Source organism: Protopterus annectens, chromosome 10.part0 (assembly GCF_019279795.1).
Source record: "Protopterus annectens isolate FY-2018-M chromosome 10.part0, PAN1.0, whole genome shotgun sequence".
In the NCBI taxonomy this organism is placed as follows: domain Eukaryota; kingdom Metazoa; phylum Chordata; order Ceratodontiformes; family Protopteridae; genus Protopterus; species Protopterus annectens.
The window spans coordinates 1430278910-1430295174 of record NC_056744.1 but is presented as its reverse complement, the minus strand read 5'-3'; the positions used below and the strand labels follow the sequence as shown (position 1 = coordinate 1430295174).

Sequence of the window (16265 nt, the reverse complement as noted above, 5' to 3'; positions counted from 1 at the left end):
GGGCTGCCTGAGGCAGGACAACCCATATGTAAGGACTGCAGTTGCATTCTTGAAGGACATCGAGAAGAGGGCAAGAATTTATTTGGACCTCGGGACAGAGACTGTCTTCCCTATCAAGGACTGATATCAAGACTACAGAAAAGAAAAAAAATAGGGGGATCCTTAGCGAAGGACCAGCACTAGTAACGTTTTTAGTATAATCTAGAACAGAAGCTGCTGTTAAAAAAGGAATAATTAGAGCATATAGGGTGGTGAAAGTGGCGGAGAGAATTATCAGGCCCACGCTCCATCTATCCAGGACTTGCACTCTGCTCAATGCCTCAGCACAGCCATGAAAATAGTCAAAGACTGCACTCACCCTGCTCATGGTCTGTTCTTGTGTTTATCTTCAGGCAGCAGATAACGTCGTTTACATTGCAAAATCACCAGATTTAATAGAAGTTTTTTTCCACAAGCCATCAGACTTCTAAGCTCCATTAATAACATACACCATGCTAGTAATGGAGATCTGGAGTTACAATGCTGAAGTAATTCACAGACATATGCAATAACTCTATGAAAGTACAATCTTATACCTTATGTGCAATACTAATGATGCCAAGGTAACATTCTGTGCAATGTGCCAAGTTAGCCTTCCATGCAATTTGAAATCCGTCCAATTCTGATCTGTGCAATATTTTGCGTACTAATGAAGACATGCAAGTGGAATAGTCTTGGTGCATGTCAATGTACTTGTTACTGCATTGCATAAATGGCTTACTGTTGTTATTGTTGCATTAGCTTTAGTATATGTGCTATTGTATCAATATCAGTATATGTTGTATGCACACCGAGTTCAAAGTAACACAATTTCATTCAGTTGCACTGTTGTGTGGTCTGAATGACAAAGTTCACTTTGACTTTATTGCATGATAATTATAAGAATCAATCAGAGGAGATTAGAAAGGATTGGGAAGAGGGACTGGCTAAGCAATTTACAAAGAGACAATGGGGGGTATGCAAAAAATCTAGAAGATTCAGGATCTTTGCTTGGAAGTGTTTACATAGGTATTTTTATACCCCAAGCAGATTCCAAAGGAATTCTCCTCAGGTAGTCAGCAAATGTTGGAGGTGTGACGGGGAAGAAAGAGGTAACTGGGAACATATTTTCTGATAGTGTAATGAGTTGGCAGACTTTAAAGATTCCCTGCAGACTGCTCTGCTGGAAATGCTTGGTGAATAAACTGGAATAACTAGGGAAATTATTTTTTGAGCTATGATAAAGAATCAGAATTGGCTATACATAATTGAGACTTTGCTTACTTTAATTATAGTGACTGCCAAAAACGCAATTACTAGAAAATGGAAATCAAAATCTAAACCAACTGTACTAGAAACAGTGAATATACTAACAGAGACAAAACAACTGGAATTGGGATCTTTAGAAACGGGGCAGAGTAAACCACATAGGAAAAAAACAGGAGTTGTGGGAACAATACATGCAGAAGAGGAACAAGGTTTAAAAGAAGGCAGGATCTGAATGAGCTATGTAATGTTTGACTGACGACTGGATAGATTATAAATGATGTTCAACTACAATTATGTCAATATGGTTTGTAATTTACAATGTTTACAACTAAAATTATGATAAGTTAAGATGTTTCTTCTTTTAATAAAATGTTTATTTTCAAAAAAGTTAAACTTTCTAAAGAAAATAAAAGAGACAGCAATATCTATAAAAATGACAAAAGTGATTTGCCAACTTGTTTTTCTCATCTTTGCACTACAGCATGTGATGCATAAAGTGTTGAAAACCATTTTAGCCCCCCCACTCCGGGTTAATAACTACTACCTCTACTATTTGCAAAATCCCTTTTGTAAAATTACATTTAGTGATAAGAGCATAGTGAATTTTACCCTTAATAAGATCCAGTGTAGGGATAAATGAGGCTGCTGCATACTTCAATGAATGCATAACTATGCATGCACAGGAATGTCTAATGAAGTTTACTGACAAATTCCAGGCTTTCTCTAAGGTGATGTCATCAAGGGAAGTGATACATTTATTTGTGATGTGGTTTAATAAAAACATTTACAAAGCTTTAAAAATACAGTCCAGTTATATAAGGCTTGGTAATGGAAAATGAATCATGGCACTTAATATATGCTGAGATGCAGGTATGAATACTAAGAAAGCACTTTAAATGACAACAATACCATAAAGTCAACAGATCCTTTTACCTAGACTGTGCCTTCCCCCCTAGAGAGTGAACCCCATTACTTCTACATACTAAAAAGAACGGCTTAGCAGCTCTTTCCTGTCTGTAGCATTATTCTCCTAATCAGTTCCTTCACCTGACATGTTGAAGCTGAATTAAATCGTACAATACTTACTTTAGGAATTTTTTCCTTGCTCTTACATCAATTTGCCTATCGACAACTGATAGTTTCTTGCCAAGGAAAACACACACAGCATGGTTCCTGTATCTCTTTCTTATTTCATACCCACTAAGGTCAAAATGTTACTTGGGCTCAAAATCCACAGCTCTTTTGATGTGCCCTGTCATATACAACTGCATTCTTTCCATCTTCTACATCCATTAAGCCCCCGAACCTTTTGTAGTCAGAAGGTGAAAGCTACTGCACTAAAAGACTTTCGGCTTTTCCAGGTTAGGGGTCGCCACAGTGGAACTCCAGTCCACCCATGATTGGCAGTGGATTTTTACTGTGCCGAGTTGCCAGCCCGAGGCCCATTCACGCTCGCACCTACCTGCATGTCTTTAACGTCACTCGACCGTGGGGAGGACATGCAGACTCCACACAGAAGGCGCTCTAGCAGAGAATCGAACGGGTGAACCTCTTGCTGTGAGGCGACAATGCTAACCGCTGCACCACCATGGCTGGCCTGAAAGCTGCTGCACTAATTAACTGAAATCTGCAGCCCAAGAAATAAAACTAGGAGTGATTCAGGGAATGAAGGTGAGAGGAGCATGCCACCTTAAACTTTATTTAAAAAATTACACTTTTTAAAAATGCTATTTTACCCCACCTATTTATTTTCACGGTGTGTAAAACGTGTAGGAAACGAATACTTAAGAGCCCCTGCAAACCATCATTGACATTTTTACTAAGGATTCTCAGACTTGACTGTACATCTCACTGATTTAACAGCAGTCTATTGGTATAGTTCTAAAGACTGGCAGCTTTCATTACCATGGTCTGGATTTGATTACCCGTCAGATAATTTCAATTAATTTATTATTCAAGCATGGAAATTAGCGCAAAGGATTAAGGTTGTGAGCTGCTACATTGCTTCCTGATACCATCTCCATTTGCCTACTGTGCAACTCTGGGCAACTTATTTAACCAGACAGTGCTCTGTAGCAACTGGGAAGTTTGGCTAAACTTCTCAGTGGTCTCCTGGACCACATGCCTAGTGACTGCCTATGAACCTATGGATCAATCTCATCAGCTGTACCCTCTCACAGCACATTGTATGCAAAAAGTAGCTTTCCAAGAAAATAAGCTCATGTCAGGATGTTTACCCTCTTAAGGTTATACAGGTTTGAAAAAAAATGATTGCGTTATTTGTGGGTTTGGATTTTGCAGAATTTCATGACGGGGTGACAATGTAATAAGTACAGGTTTTTTTTTTTTTTTAGTTTCTGCCTGTAGTTGCCCTTTAAAGAAATAACATGGCATAAATCTTGCAACACTTTCCAAGTGCATAATCAACTGGTTCATATATCACTGACAAAGGCTGACCGGGACCAAAGGGAGAGAGAAATCTGCAAGCAAAGGAGAATAGTGTTGCAGGAACTCATGACTTCATCCTCAAGTCTTGATGAGTATCTTCACAAGCTGCACCCTGTTTTTCACAAAAGCTCAGCAAGACAACACTTAGATACAGACTGCATTTTATATAGCATACACCATGGACAGAAGTAAATTAAAAAAATAAAAATGATAGCCGGGTGCAATAGGCCCATGATAAAAAAAGTGCCCAATCCTGGTAGGCACACTGGGGCCAGGAGCTGAAAAACGGAAAGGGTAGAATCCTCAAGTCAAGGATGCATCCCTACAATGGAGCTAGGCCAGGCTCACAGGGAGTCAATAAAACTCAATGTCAGAAGTTTGATAAAACAAAGGAACACATTAATGAGAACTGTTCTTAGAAATTCATGCAATATAAAAGAAGTAAATAGGATATATTACTGTGTAGCTAAACCAATAACAGATCAAGTCTAACCACACAATCAAAGGGCAGTAAGGGAAAGGAAGGGGAGAAATCAAATATCATCATTTCAATATCGAATACAGAAAACTATAAAGCAATTACGGCATGAAGCGTCACTCTTAGAAGAGTAAAAAAAAGAGGGAACAAATCAACAAAAACAATCAGAAAGACAGACATGATATAAAAGCAATGCACAGTATCAGAAGAGATCAGGATCTATCATGCATTATTGCAAATAAAAAAACTAAAAATATTAGCACAGGCAGAAAAACATAAGAAGATATGCAAATAAATATAAAGAAAAAGTACAAAATAAGCAGTTTACTGATGACCCAATAAATTTTACAGAGAAGTGGGAAATAATGCAAAAGAACTGAAACACCACCAAAAAAAAAAAAGAAACATGTTTTAAAGAAATATATATGAAGATCCCGTGGAACATAAAGTTGCTGAATGGATAGAAGTAGTAGTTCAAATGTACAGGATATAAAATGGGATGAAGTAAAAGTCAGACAGATTGAAACAAGATTAAGAAAGGCTCCTAATTGGAAAACCCCAGGCCCAGATGCAGTACCCAACTTCTGGCTAAAAGTATTAATCTTTACATGAAGACTTTGCCATGAATAAGAACTATTTATATGCCCATCCCAAACAGGCACCAACCTGGTTAACAGGAAAAATGATACTCCTACGCAAGACGGAACCTGCAAGTTATCCTAAAAACTATAGATCAATACACAGTGGTGCAGCTGTCGCGTTGTCGCCTCACAGAAAAAGGTTCTCCAGTTCGATTCTCATCTGGGTGCCTTCTGTGCGGAGTCTGGATGTCCTCCCTGTGTTCGTGTGGGTTTCCTCTGGGTGTGCTGTTTTCTTCCCACATTACAAAGACATGCATCTGGAGCATTTCTCCCCGGGCCTCTGCTGAAAAATGGCTTCGTTCCAATTTGGACTTCCCGGGTAAACAAAATGTTTAAATAAAAAATACAATAAATAACTTGCCTTCCGACAACGTATAAACTATAAACTCGAACTGATGCTGACAGACTTTATAGTCATTAACAAGAAAACTCACTCATGGTAAAACAACAAAAGGGTAACAAAAGAAAGTTATATGGAACAAAGAATCACTTGTTGTTACCTAAAGTCATAATGGAGAACTGTAAAAATGGGAAGAATCTAAGCTAAAGTCATAATGGAGAACTGTAAAAATGGGAAGAATCTAAGTGTGGAACAAACAGACTACAAAAAACATCTGACAGTATCCCAAATTCACGGATTAAAGAGTGCTTAAAAATATATAAGATATACCCTACACTAATCCATTACTTTGAACATGAAACCGTGGCAAACCATTTTGCAGTTAAGCCACGATAAAGGACAAATTATTACTTCAAGGATAAAAATTAAAAGGGGGATATTCCAAGGTGACTCTCGCACCACTGCTCTTTTGTCTTGCCCTTAACCTAGAAAGCTGTCGGCTCCCACAAAACAAAAAAGTATAAAGACCTCATCTTTTTGAGGATGATTTAAAACTGTATAGTTCATCAGATGTGGAATTGAAAACACAACTGCAAGTAGTCAAAACTTTTTCAGATGACATAAAGATGTCGTGTGGTCTTGATAAATGTGCAAAAGCAACCTTTTAAAGCAGGAAGGCTGCAGCACCAAGAAAACATCAGCCTGGGACAGGAATGTGATTACAAGAACTTGAGCAAGAGGGAGAATATAAACATTTGGGAACTGATAAAGGATCAACAATGAACAAATGCAAATAAAACTTGATAAGGAATATTTTAGAAGACTAAAATTAATACTGAAAACAGTGCTGACATCTAGGAACAAAGTCTAAGCTATAAACCATTTGCTCCTCCTGTTCTAACTTACAGTTTTGGAGTGACTGACTGGCCCCAAAAGGTGAAGGATTAGTTGGGCAGGAAAAAAAAGAAGGATGTTTCACTCTTATTAAATGATTTATAAAAAATCAGTGTGCACCAAGATAATATATTCCCCATTCTGAAAGGGGTATAGGCCCTCCTCGAAAATGATTACATGTATAAATCTGCAATTGTAGGACTGCATACATATCTGCTGACTATACAAGGCCCAAATACAGTGCAAGTTTTAAAACATGAGCAGACTAAATCTAAGACGACTTCCCTGCTTAGCTTAGCAGAAGCATATCAGTGTCAAGTGGGAATGGAAATCAAACCAGAAGTAGATAAAGATCAGGCAGCAACTGAATATGCAAAAAAAAAAAAAAAAAAGGTGAAGGTTCAGACGAGAAGGCAAGAAATGTGGAAAATGCATAAATATAGTTGCAAGTATAGAAAACTCTTGGAAAAAAGTTCATGTTGATTAGGATCAAATGCAAGAATGGATAATGAGAGCTGTGCTTAAACCAAAAGATGAAAGGTTAATACTGGCGGCACAAGGTAGTGGATTACGCACACGTTGGTTTACAAAGTCTATTGAACACGTTGGAGAAACAGAAAAATGTAGGTTTTGTAAAATAGAATTGGAGAATTATAAACAGTCATCTTGTTGCTGGTTGTGATATACTAATGGCAGAAGGATTGTAGACTGAAAGGCATAATAATGTGGCAAGACTGTTGCATTGGGGATTGTGCAAACATTATAATAATGAAGTAGCTAAAAACACTGGAAACATGAGCCACAAAGCATTATAAAAAACAATGAAGTTTATATCACATAGGATCACCAACAGTTCAAAAAATAGATGGGACAAAACAGATACAGTAGTCCATGAAAAGAAGACAAAAGTAGCACTGATCACTGAAATTGATACATCCTGTGACTACAGTGTCTTACGTACAGAGAGACACAAAGTCCTAAAATACCAAGATTTGCAGGCAGAAACAAGGGTAATGCTTAAGAAGGATACCCAGAGAGTTCCAACAGTAGTGAAAGCAACAGGTATGATAAAAAATAATTTACAATCATACTTAGATATATTACCAATACATGTAACTCTGTATGAACTGCAGAAGGAGTCAATACTGGGCACATTTGCAAGACATCAAAAATTGAAACAATATTAATTTCATGAACTTTAATCATACTTTGACTTAGGAATGGGGTCCATTCCCATCATGGTATTAGAAGCCCAAAAGACTTGGAGAAATTAAAAAAGAAAACCAGTTACGGCACTGTAAGAATAACATCCATGGTCTAAAAACAAAACAGAAGAGCTAAAGTTTTCTCACCTTATTTACCCAGAACATTACAGCATCTTCGATGTCATAGGGCTGCTCTTCAGCAGAAATGGTTGAGGAGTACTTTTGGACACATGCAGTTACTTTTTCAATGCTCACCATCTCCACTGCGTATGCCATCATTAGAGTGTCAATCATGGCCAAATGGGCACTCTGTAGGAAAGGGAGACAAGCCAAAGTTACTTAACACAGTGGCACTAATGAAAAAAAATAATGCAAAGTAAAACAAATCCTCTTCTACACACCCCTGCAGTAAATTTCAAATGTCACCACGGCAGCCAAATTCAAGCATACACTCTCTAAACTGAGATCTTGCTGTTATCCAAACACGTCATGTCTGTAATGCATCAGCAAAATGTTCTTACTGCTTTACAAAATGTACTAAAGCAATAACTGATGACATGGTGTGGTATATTGAAGATTTACCCATGGTTGGTGTGGTTTATTCACAAGGGTGAAGCCCGAGTGATTAAATAAAGCTACCATGGGTAAATTTCAATATACCACAACCACAGAGTTGGTTATTGCTATTATACAATAACATTATTTAAGAAAACAAAATATTTACTTTTCTTAAATAATGTCTTTGTATAACGGCGCATTACTGTTCTTCCGCTGGTTGTGGTACACTGCTTCCTTGTTTTCATGTACTGAGCATGCTTATGGGACTTGCGTCACACGGATACCCAGTACATCAATGCTTTGAAATGGAAGCAATGGAGAAAAGGCAGTCTCTGTTGCTGAGTTTTTTTTTGTTTAAAAAAAATGTTGTGAGGACTTTATACCAACAGAAAAAAGTCCGGGCAACCGGACTTTTTCTGTTGGTATATTATGGGATTTACAACAGGCATGCTGGCCAGTCAGCGTGTACGTTTTGGAATATTAATGGGGGGGGGGGTCACTGTATAATAATATTTATACAAAACTCCTTACAACTGAGCATACAAACCACTATAAAATTAAATATTCTGTTGGGGGCACTCCAATAGCCTTACGTATAGCAAGTCAGAGACTGTACTTACAGACTGAAATTGCTGTGTGTATGTTAACCAGAAAGGTTTCTAATTAGAAACATGTAAGCATGTGAAGTTATCCTTTTAGTCTTCTAATTAGTTAATGACAATCTACATTTAATTCAGATAATTACAACACAAGGCACTTCTTGAGAAACATTAATATTAGATGCACATATAAGTCACATGCATTACATCAACATACAACAAAACTGCTGATTAATGTAACAGCTGGAAGTAGTTGCTGGAAAAGTACTGCATAATATATTTAGACACACCATTCTCAGACAAAGCCACAGAATGCTGGAACTACACATGACTAAAGAATAAGCCAATTATATTTTCTTTGAATATTATTTATTTTTTCCATTCCAAAAAAAAGCAGCAGCTTTACTGTTTACAAAAACTAAATCTTAATATGTCATACTGAATGAATGTTTCTTTATTTGGGGGAAAATAAAATTGTACTGTAAATGTTAAGTTATATTTTACAAAAATAAGCAAAACTTTTCCAAAGCCCTGGAACTTTGAATAACTTCATCATTAGTTGCTTGAATATCTAATTTTGTGAAACAATTTAGTCATTAGGCCTCTGTGGGTATGGATATGAGAAGGGATGAGTATTTCAAAGGATATGTTCAGTTTTCATTGGAGAGGACGGCACATTTGCATCACATTCATCACCTGGGTGAAAAGAAAGGGTGATGGCGCACATAGGAGCCATATGGTCGTCGGGAAAGAAGGTATATAGGGTGATGTACAACTGCACTCTAATGAGCTAAAGCATTGCTCACCTTATGACTGGCAAGTATCTCTATGGTAAGGAAGTGGAATGCAAACACAAACTACACAGCTGTTGCTTTGTACTGCAACCTCTGCGCCATCAAGCATGGCACTGTGCTTCTATACCCAACAGGGGACAATGCCTATCCAAACCATCCTTCCAGTGTCAAAGTACAGATCAAGAAGCAGCAGAAGTCAATACTTAAGTCATACAAGGGTGGGTACAAAGCTATCAATGGCAATGGCAAACCAGATAAGTAAGCCAAAGAAAAAGAAAACCATGCGCCTATGGTGGGAAATGAACCCATTAAACCATTTATGACATGAAAAGAATTTTGCTTCAGAAAGGCAATGAAACAGTTTTCTTTCTTTTGGATGTAACTAGTTGACTTTGAAGTTATTACTTTTTCATATAATTACTTACACTTCCAGGTGAGATAAAAAGTTTTTTTTACAGAAAAATGTGATGCATTTTAAAAACGCTAAGGAATTTCTAAATACATATACATGCACACAAAAATATAAATACATGTATATTCATTTCCATGCCAAATAGTCTTTAATATGACAATGCACATGTTACACAGGTGATATTAGAATGGTCAAGGTTCAACAGCCTGATGGCAGCCTTTGCCAAAATGAGCAGGACTTCAATACTTCTTTTACCTTAATACACAACAACTTTTATCAATATAAAGGCAGTGTGTGCATCTCTGTTAAAGGGGTGGTGTGGGTAAAATACTACTACATGGGTAGAGAAAGGTTTGGCCATTTTGGTTCCTTTCCTTTCAGCAAAACCTGACAATACTTTGAAAAAGAATGTATTACAATGCTCCACTGTATCATCTGCAATGTTAACACATGAACTGTGGCATGATGGGAAAATGCCCGAACAATCAAGGTGCTTGCTGTTACCCAAAAAATTCAGGGATGTCAGCGTATTCATAATGCCAATGATATGGTGGCATGGGGTGGATGTCATCTTGTAAAGGATTGTAAGATTTCATGCAAACCTAACATGGGTTGCACTCGTATGAGTGAATGGCAGAAAAATGCCACCAAAAGGAGGAAACACCTTTTAAGCCACACTTTACATGTAACATTGTAAGCATCATTATGTATGGAGGAAAATAAACCCTTCATTCAGAAAATGTTGCTCCTAACTTGCAGATGTATTTTAAGGATGCATTAGGATTAGGCCCTATAGATGGCTAGACTGGTGTAGTCCTGCTCCGTTCCCCTACCCTGCCCCCATTTCCCACCCTCCCCACTACCTCTATATTTATTCCAACCCCAGATCACCCGACCACACCCTCCTCCAAACAAAGACCTCTCATACACACCCCCTATTAAATTTCTAGCTTAAAAAGGTACATAGTATCTACTTGCCATGCATTCAAAGTCACACCCATACTTGAACCCCAAAACCACTAAGACTCAACCACTACTCCCTCATAAAATACCATTAATCCTAGGATTTCTCTTCCTAACCCTCACATACCAAACAAACATCACATCATTATATACAAACACATCAATGGAAAACACATCATTCCACATAACACTTCAAACAAATATACACTACACATATTCTCTCCTATCTCTTCTACATTAAACACAGCTTAATCCTACACATTCATAAGTATCACATAACACCATCTTTACAGTAGAAGATAATTTAGATCCAACAGACATAGTGCACACAATTAAACACATACTGTTTATCACTAAAAATCTACTTATATCTGGAGACATACACCCAAACCCTGGACCACAAAAAAACTCTACTCTCTGCTAGGCAAATCTCTGACCTACTGATTCTGAATGTCAACATCAGAAGCATCTCTAACAAACTTTCTGACCTACATGCATTTATAGATCACTACTCCCCTGACATACTAACCATTACCGATACATGGCTAAAACCCAGTACCCAAAATGAAGAAGTTCTCCTACAAGGATATAATATGCTAAGACTGGATAGATTGGCAAAAAGGGAGGTGGAGTTGCTATCCTCTACAAAAATAAAATAAACATCAAACCTCTACAAACCCCCATACCTAAATTTTAAAATGCCGTAACCTTACGTTCAACCCTAAGCATAAATGACACAAAAACTATCATCATTCTCTGCTGTTACATTCCCCCAGGTAATAACTCTCCCATCATTGAAGAAATGTTACAATGGGCCACAGATAATCTCCCCCAAGAAACTATCTTACTAGGTGACCTGAACACTGATTAGTCAGCCTGTACCTCTAACAACCTCACTAACCATATTAATCTTACCCATCTTATTCAAGAACGCACTAGAATCGACAAACCCCCCCCCCCACAAACAGTCTATTCTAGATTGGACACTATTTAACTGCTCCAAACAAAACTATCAGACAGGATGCCTTCCTGATGGTCTTAGTGACCATGTCCCCACCTTCCTCCTGCGGAAACGTACCAACATAGCCAAACCCATTGTTTTTAGACAGGTCAGAGATGATTGTAATCTAAATATACAAGAACTCGGGTAACAATTCCTACACTCACACCATATCCTCTCCCCCACACAGCATGGCTTCTGACAACACCATAGCACAACCACCGCTCTGTTCTCTTTCACCAATCTGATCAATCAACATAGAAACAACTTTGTATCTGCAATATTTCTAGACCTCTCCAAAGCATATGACATGGTTTCACATTCCTTCCTACTACACACCCTGCATCCCTTATCCTTTGTCCCTTCCGCTATAGCCTGGTTTAAAAGCTATCTGTCAAATAGGCAACAATCTGTCCAATGGCAAAGTGTACTATTCCCCTTACTCCCAACTACCATAGGTGTACCACAAGGCTCCATATTAGGCCCACTTCTTTTCTCCATATTTACCAATAATCTCCATACCACCACACAGCATGCTTCACTTATACAATACACGGATGATTCATCTCTTATCTGTTCAGCTCCATCATTTCCCACCCTACAACTCACCCAGAAATCCTTTAGCTCTGTGGAAAGTTGGATTACTCCAGATCCAACTTATCCTAAATCCTAATAAAGCCAAATTACTACTTTTCACCCCCAACACAACCATTTCCACCCCTCTGTCCTTCACTATCTCCTCCAAAAATGGCACTATTATCTCTCCCTCTGACCATACCAAACTCGTAGAAGTTGAAATTGATAAAAATCTAAACTTCGACATCCACATTTCACAAGCTATCAAAAAAGTCCATAAAAAATGGGAACACTATATAGGCACAGGAAATCCCTCTCAGAGCAAGCACGGATTACCCTAGCCCAAACTCACATGTTGTCTACCCTAATGTATGCTGCTCCAATGCTTACCCAGCTTAGAAAACCTGACCTTGCCAGACTCGAACCATGTTATAATAAAATCGCCAAGTTTGCAAACAACTCCACCTTTAGAATCCACCATTGCCAAGCTCTAAGAGAACTGCAATGGCTGGAACTCCCCCAGCTAACTATCACCAAATAATCATTGCTTACAATGTGGTAACATCCACAAAAAAACCCCAGCACTCCTCCACTAAGGAGTTTTCTAGCAGTAACACAGGCAATGTTTTTCAGATTCAGTCAAATTGTGGGACAGATTGGCTGATTTATTTGGTCACCTATAGTTGCCATGCCTTTTATGTTGGACAGACGTCTAGACCCCTTAGGATCCGTATTTCAGAACACTTTAGTGGGTAAGAAATAAAAAACCCAGTAACGCACTATACAAACCTACCATTAAACATCCTAATGCTACATTCAGATTTACAGTTCTCAACAAAATCAGGGGCAATACGGCTAATAAAGTCAGATGGCATAGCCTTTTGGATTAAAAAGAAAAGAAATGGATAATTAAGCTGTGGACTTTATTTGCACCTGGCATGAATGAACAATTGTAAGGAACCAATCATGTTTCAACATCAATCTGTATTGTTCATTATAAATAGGGACTGCTGTTCTCATTTTATTTTAAACATTGAAGAAGGCTGAGAATTTATTGAGTCGAACCTGGTCCGTTTATCATGCTTTAAGACAAGCTAATAAAATTACACAGCTTGCCCTGATCTGCTGGCTTTGTTTGATTTTTGCATTTTGTTTTTTTGAGCTGTGCAATTGCCGTACGGGCAGGACATCCCCAGAGTTTGATTTTTCAGGTATGCCAGTATGTAGCACCCCAACTTTCACCATAGGGTTATGATTATTGCAAATCGACCTTCTGAGTCTCAAGTAACCAACAGTAAGTCATTCATATTATATATGTAGTACCCTGCACTGAACGGACACATCAACATTCATATTGTCAATAGAAAATGGAAAATCAAGAGCAAATGCACATGCTCAGAGGATTAACCTCAGAGAAGGCAAAGCCACAACCAAGCAATTTTTTTCAATCAGCAACCCCATCCCACACCCACTGCTAATTATATATACTAATTGTGGAGTTGCACAATCCCTGGGGAAAAGGCATATTTCCCTACTCAGGGAGTGTCGATAATATACACATGTCGACCAAAAAGACCTTGATCTTATGTCCATTCGAATAACAGACTAAAGCCATATACAGTGGATATAAAAAGTTTACACACCCCTATTAAACTGCCAGTTTTTTGAGATATAAAAATTAAACCACAATAAATCATTTAAAAACTTTTCCCACCTTTAATGTGACTTATAACCTGTACAATTCAATTGAAAAACAAACAAATCTTTTAGGGGAAAAATATAAAAAATAAAAAACATACAATAAACTGGTTGCATAAGTGTGCATACCCTTAAACCAATACTTTGTTGAAGCATCTTTTGATTTAATTACAGCATTCAGTCTTCTTGGGTACACACCTGCCATCAATTAAAGAGACTCTGATTAACCCAAAATAAAGTTCAGCTGTCCTAGTAGGATTTTCCTGACATTTACTCAGTTGCCTGCTACAGCAAAAGCCATGGTTCACAGAGAGCTTAGAAAGCATCAAAGGGATGTCATTGTTGAAAGGTATCTGTCAAGAGAAGGGTACAATCAAATTTCCACAGCATTGGATATACCATGGAACACAGTGAAGACAGTCATCAAAAAGTGGAGAAAATATGAGACAACAGTGACTTTGCAAAGAACTGGATATCCCTCAAAAATTGATGAAAAGACAAGATGAAAACTGGTCAGGGAGGCTGCCAAGAGACCTACAACAACACTGAAGGAGCTGCAGGAATTTATGGCAAGTACTGGCTGTGTACTACATGCGACAACACATTCTTGTATTCTCCATATGTCTAGGCTATGAGGTAGAGTTGCAAGACGGAAGCCTTTTCTTACACAGAAAAACATCCAGGCCCGGTTAAAATTTGCAAAACAATACATCAAGTCTCACAAAAGCATGTGGGAAAATGTGTTATGGTCTGATGAGACCAAGGTTCAACTTTTTGGCCACAATTCCAAAAGGTACGTTCGACTCAAAAACACTTCACATCACCAAAAGAACACCATCCCCACGGTGAAGCATGGTGTTGGCAGTATCATGCTTTGGGGTTGCTTTTCTTCAGCTGGAACTGGGGCTTTAGTCAAGGTGGAGGGAATTATGAACAGTTCCAAATACTAGTCACTTTTAGCCCAAAACCTTCAGGCATCTGCTAGAAAGCTGAAGATGAAGAGGAAGAGGAATTTCACCTTTCAACACAATGACCCCAAGCATACATCCAAGTCAACAAAAGAATGGCTTCACCAGAAGAAAATTCAAGTTTTGGAATGGCCCAGCCAGAGCCTAGACCTAAATCCAATAGAAAATCTGTGGGGTGACTCGAAGAAGCCTGTGCACAAAAGATGCCCTCGCAATCTGACAGATATGAAGTATTTTTGCAAGAAAGAGTGGGCAAATATTGCCAAGTCAGGATGTGCCATGCTGATAGACTCCTACTCAAGAAGACAATGCAGTAATTAAAACACAAGGTGCTTCAACAAGGTATTAGTTTAATGGTGTGCAACCAGCTTATTGTAAGTTTTTTATTTTTTTTTTTTATATTTTCCCCTAACAGATTTGTTTTTCAAATGAATTGTACAGGTTATAGGTCACATTAAAGGTGGGAAAAGTTTTGAAATTATTTATTGCAGTGTCATTTTTTTTTACATCACAAAAATCTGGCATCTTAACAGGGGTGTGTAAACTTTTTAAATCCACTGTACATATTACACACACACACACACACACACACACACACACACACACACACACACACACACACACAGTCTCTCTCTCTCTGATTCCACAGCCACATGGAAGTCAGTAAATAAGTGGACTCCTCAGTTGTCTGACAACACAGTTTTTGCATTTAATGATAAAATCCAAACATTAGAACAAGAAAACTTTGCATCACATGGCTTTAATTTCCCAGACTTCAACAAAAAGGGGTTTGATGGTCTGGCCTTCAAAGTCAGTACATGCTCCCATCCCAAAGACTGCATTGCAACTACTATAAAAAAATAAGCAACAAACAAAAAGTATATAATTATATACAATGACAAAAGAACAAAAAATATAAATTTATGGAGACTTGTGACTATTCTATGGGAAGAAATGCAGACTAAGGCAGTTAAAATGGACTGGGGTACTCAGATGTGCTTTGCGATGCCTATAGTAAGGTGGAGATGATGGGGCTAGAATTCATATTAATCCTGAACTGGTGCTTTAAAAGTTTTACAAGCTCTCCAAATAGAGGATATTTTGTCCAGAGTTAGAATAGATTAGAATGGAGATGGGAGCTTGGAAGAATATGGACATATCTTGTCTTTGGGTACCTGGTCAGTAAAGCACTTATGGGGAATATGTATAGAAAAACAGTACATGAAAGTGCAAGGCTTCAGTGGGTAACTTCTACACAAAAGTGAAAAGATCAAGTTAAGCATCAAACCATAGCTAATCACAGTACTCAGTTTCTTTCTGTAAGAATCAAAGATAAAAATAATGAAAGACAATTCAGTTACAATGAAGGATAAAGGTGCAAAATTAGAGACATATTTTAAATAC

At 37.9% G+C, this 16265-nt stretch overlaps 1 protein-coding gene across 4 annotated transcripts in view; it reads right to left on the bottom strand.

Moving 5' to 3' along the window:
• The window catches only part of CAMSAP2 (calmodulin regulated spectrin associated protein family member 2), a 1491011-nt gene that overhangs the window by 915531 nt on the left and 559215 nt on the right, over positions 1–16265 (bottom strand). For all 4 annotated transcript variants that reach the window (XM_044086048.1, XM_044086049.1, XM_044086051.1 and 1 more), the window contains exon 3: positions 7441–7602. In XM_044086048.1, the coding sequence (XP_043941983.1) occupies positions 7441–7602 (162 nt within the window). The remainder of the gene's footprint in view (positions 1–7440; positions 7603–16265) is intronic.